Here is a 3,199-nt window from a genome sequence, read left to right on the forward strand (position 1 = left end):
ATGATCTTGCATCCCTCTGGCAGGTGAATGTTGAGTATGTTGGACATAAGTTGTTTAAAAGGGCAGGACTGAGAACCCCAGAAGGGCAGGACTGAGAACCCCAGCCTGGGGCGTTCCATTCTCAAGTGACATGTGCTGCGAGAGGTGGCCTTGAAATCTGACATTTGCTGATCTATTTTTAAAATAGTCAGCTATCCAGGCCAAGAGTCTGCCTTTGACTCCCTTGTGGAATAGGGTCTCCTGAATGGCAAGGGGGCTTGCCAGTTCAAAAGCCTTGTCCAAGTCTAGGAAGACAACCACAGAGGGTGAGGAAAGGGAGAGGAAGTGGTATAAGAGGGAAGGGACGAGAAGCATTCGGGAAACATGGGGCAGGTGAGGACAGGAGAAAGGAAGTGAAGGGGGGTCAGGTCAGGTCGAAGGATCAGGCGATCTATGTGACGGGTGACCGGCATAAGGAAGGAGGCGGAGGCTGTCGGCAGGAGAAAAACCGCTGTTCAAGTTGAAATTGGGCAGCAGCTTAATCTGAGAAGATTCCACCAGTCTGTGGGCATGGACATCAGCGGGAGAGAAGAGAATGCGTGCTGCTTTCCAGTCCATCTGGTGGCCAGCGTCCAACTGATGGCAGAAGAGGGCGTTGTTGTGTCCCCTGGATACAGCGTATTTATGCTGAGACAGACGCTTAGTAAGACTGGCGCCTGTTTCACCAAAATACTGTTTATCACAGAAGGCACACGGAACAGCATAGGTGCCCATCTTCGAGGTGGAGGGAGGGCAGGTGTGAACCAGGTTGCGACGGAGAGTGTTCACCTGGCGAAAGAAGAGTCTGCAGTTGAGAGACTACAGGGGCCGACGGAGGGAGTAGATCTCCTCAGTGTAAGGCAGGCTGAGGACAGGCAAGTGAGGAGACTCATTGGGAGGGGAGTCATGGTAGAAGGTACGCCGCGCCCTGGATAACGCGAGGGCACGAAGAAACAGCGAGGTGGCAACCCCTCTCTTCACATGCAGTGGATGGTACGATAAGAAGTGTATGTACATACCACTGTGCATAGGTTTTCTATATACAGAAAAGGAGAAATGATCATCGCTCTAATATATGAGCGTGACCGTCGTCTGTCTGCCATGTCTCCGTCTGCTCTTCTCCTTGTCTGACGACCACTTCTTTTTATCCTGGCTCCAGGAGATGTTATGTTTCAGTATAGACAAAGGGTTGGCTCGAGGGGGAGATGTAAGTCACCATAGGTCAACAAGGCTCGGGTGTGGCCGATTGCGAATCGGTTGCTTCCTCTGGTGATGTAAACACGAGAGCTGCGAATGGAAGGTTGAGCTTCTGTTTCGACCAAGGACGGATGTGTAGGAATATATTTTTTACACACACACACACACACACACACACACACACACACACATATATATATATATATATATATATATATATATATATATATATATATACATATATACAGAAGCTCAACCTCCTTCCCCGACCTGGTTCCTGCCTTTCGCGCTTTCGAGGATTCCGTCATCGCCACGGCCCGACGGAAGAATCAACTGCGTTTCCTCCGAGACTGCCTCGAGGAGCAGGTGCTCCCTTCCTCGATCGGCAACCTCTTGAAGCACTCGGATGGAGGATCTCCTTTTCCTGATTATGCTCGCTCCCTCCTCCTTGAACGGATCCGCGCTGGTAAGAGGGATGTCGAGCTTTCCTACTATCGCTCGCGGGTTCGTTCTGACCTCCTGAAGGAACGACTCCCCGGCCTTGTCTTCTTCAGCTGCTAGCTGACGTGGCCCACGATTCTTCCCGGTTCCTCTCCACTACCCATGCCCGCTCCCTCTCCCAGAAACTCTCCAACCTCACCTCCCGTAGTCCCTGGTCCCCCTTCTCCCTCACCGACGCGGTTACCAACCTTTCCTCCCTGTCCTTGACCCTTCACCAACTACAACTCCTTGGCTCCGCCCTCTTCCCCTTACCTCTATTGACATCATTTCTTCCTTTGACCGGTTCATCTCATAGGAACTCCTTGCCTGATGTCTCCCTCCTTCGTGGGGCCTTCCTTCCGGCCCTCGAGTCCCTCCTTCACCCTAACCCTTCCATCCCCAGGCGTTACCGTGAGGCCCTTCACAGCCTGCGCAGGGAGGATGTCACCATTTTGCCTTCTGACAAAGGTAACTCGGTGGTGGTCCTCGACCGAGCCTCCTACCCGCAGAAGGCCCAGGACCTGTTAGGTGACGCCTCCACCTATGCCCCCCTGACCAGTGACCCGCGGGAACGCACTGCTGCTACTTTCCACCGTCGTCTGAGAGAGCTTGCAGCCTGTTTCCCGGAGGCGAACATTTACCAGAGGTTCAAGGTCGTCAACCCTCGCCTCCCTCATTTCTATGGGCTTCCTAAAACCCATAAGCCGGCCGTGCCTCTACGCCCCATCATCTCCTCCCGGGGATCGGTGACGCATCCTCTGGCGGCTTGGCTGGCTAAATCTCTCACTCCCCTTCTCGGCACCTTCTCTCCTGCTCACCTTCGCCATTCACAGGACTTCATCTCTCGTGTCCGCGGTGTCCCGCCGGCGTCCATGCTGAGCCTGGATGTCGACTCCCTGTTCACCAAGGTCCCGCTTGATGACGTCCTCGCTTTCCTTCAGAGGAAGCTCCCTGCCGAGTATCCTCGTCTTCCTCTTCCCACCGAAGTCTTCCTCCAGCTGATTCGTCTGTGTGTGGAGTCGAATTCCTTCTCCTTTGAGGGTCGTTTCTACTCACAGACATTCGGTGTTGACATGGGCTCTCCCCTCTCCCCTGTTCTGGCTAACCTGTACATGGAGTTCTTCGAGTCGGAGCTCCTCCCTTCCATCTCCCCTCGTCCTTCCATGTGGCTGAGATATGTCGACGACGTCTTCGCTCTCTGGCCCCATGAACCTGCCCTGTTTCCTGATTTCCTGTCGCAGCTGAATTCTCTCTCTCCGTCCATCCGCTTCAAGGTGGAATGGGAGGTTGACGACAAGCTCCCTTTCTTGGACACTCTTGTCCATCGCTCTGCTGATCATTTCTCCTTTTCTATATACAGGAAGCCTATGCACAGTGGTATGTACATACACTTCTTCTCGTACCATCCGCTGCATGTGAAGAGAGGGGTTGCCACCTCGCTGTTTCTCCGTGCCCTCCGCATATGTGACCCCCAGTACCTGGATGGAGAGATCGACTTCCTGCG

The 3,199-nt window shown here is 53.6% G+C and overlaps 1 protein-coding gene across 1 annotated transcript in view; it reads left to right on the plus strand.

Moving 5' to 3' along the window:
- Window positions 1-363: 363 nt before the first annotated feature.
- The window catches only part of LOC113820968 (dynein axonemal intermediate chain 1), a gene marked incomplete at its 3' end in the record, with an annotated part of 14,374 nt that continues 11,538 nt past the window's right edge, over window positions 364-3,199 (plus strand). Inside the window, 3 exon segments of the mRNA XM_070120467.1 lie at window positions 364-372; window positions 541-657; window positions 2,205-2,348. Coding sequence (XP_069976568.1) covers window positions 364-372; window positions 541-657; window positions 2,205-2,348 — 270 coding nt within the window.

The sequence above is a fragment of the Penaeus vannamei genome, unplaced genomic scaffold, assembly GCF_042767895.1.
Source record: "Penaeus vannamei isolate JL-2024 unplaced genomic scaffold, ASM4276789v1 unanchor5299, whole genome shotgun sequence".
In the NCBI taxonomy this organism is placed as follows: Eukaryota; Metazoa; Arthropoda; class Malacostraca; order Decapoda; family Penaeidae; genus Penaeus; species Penaeus vannamei.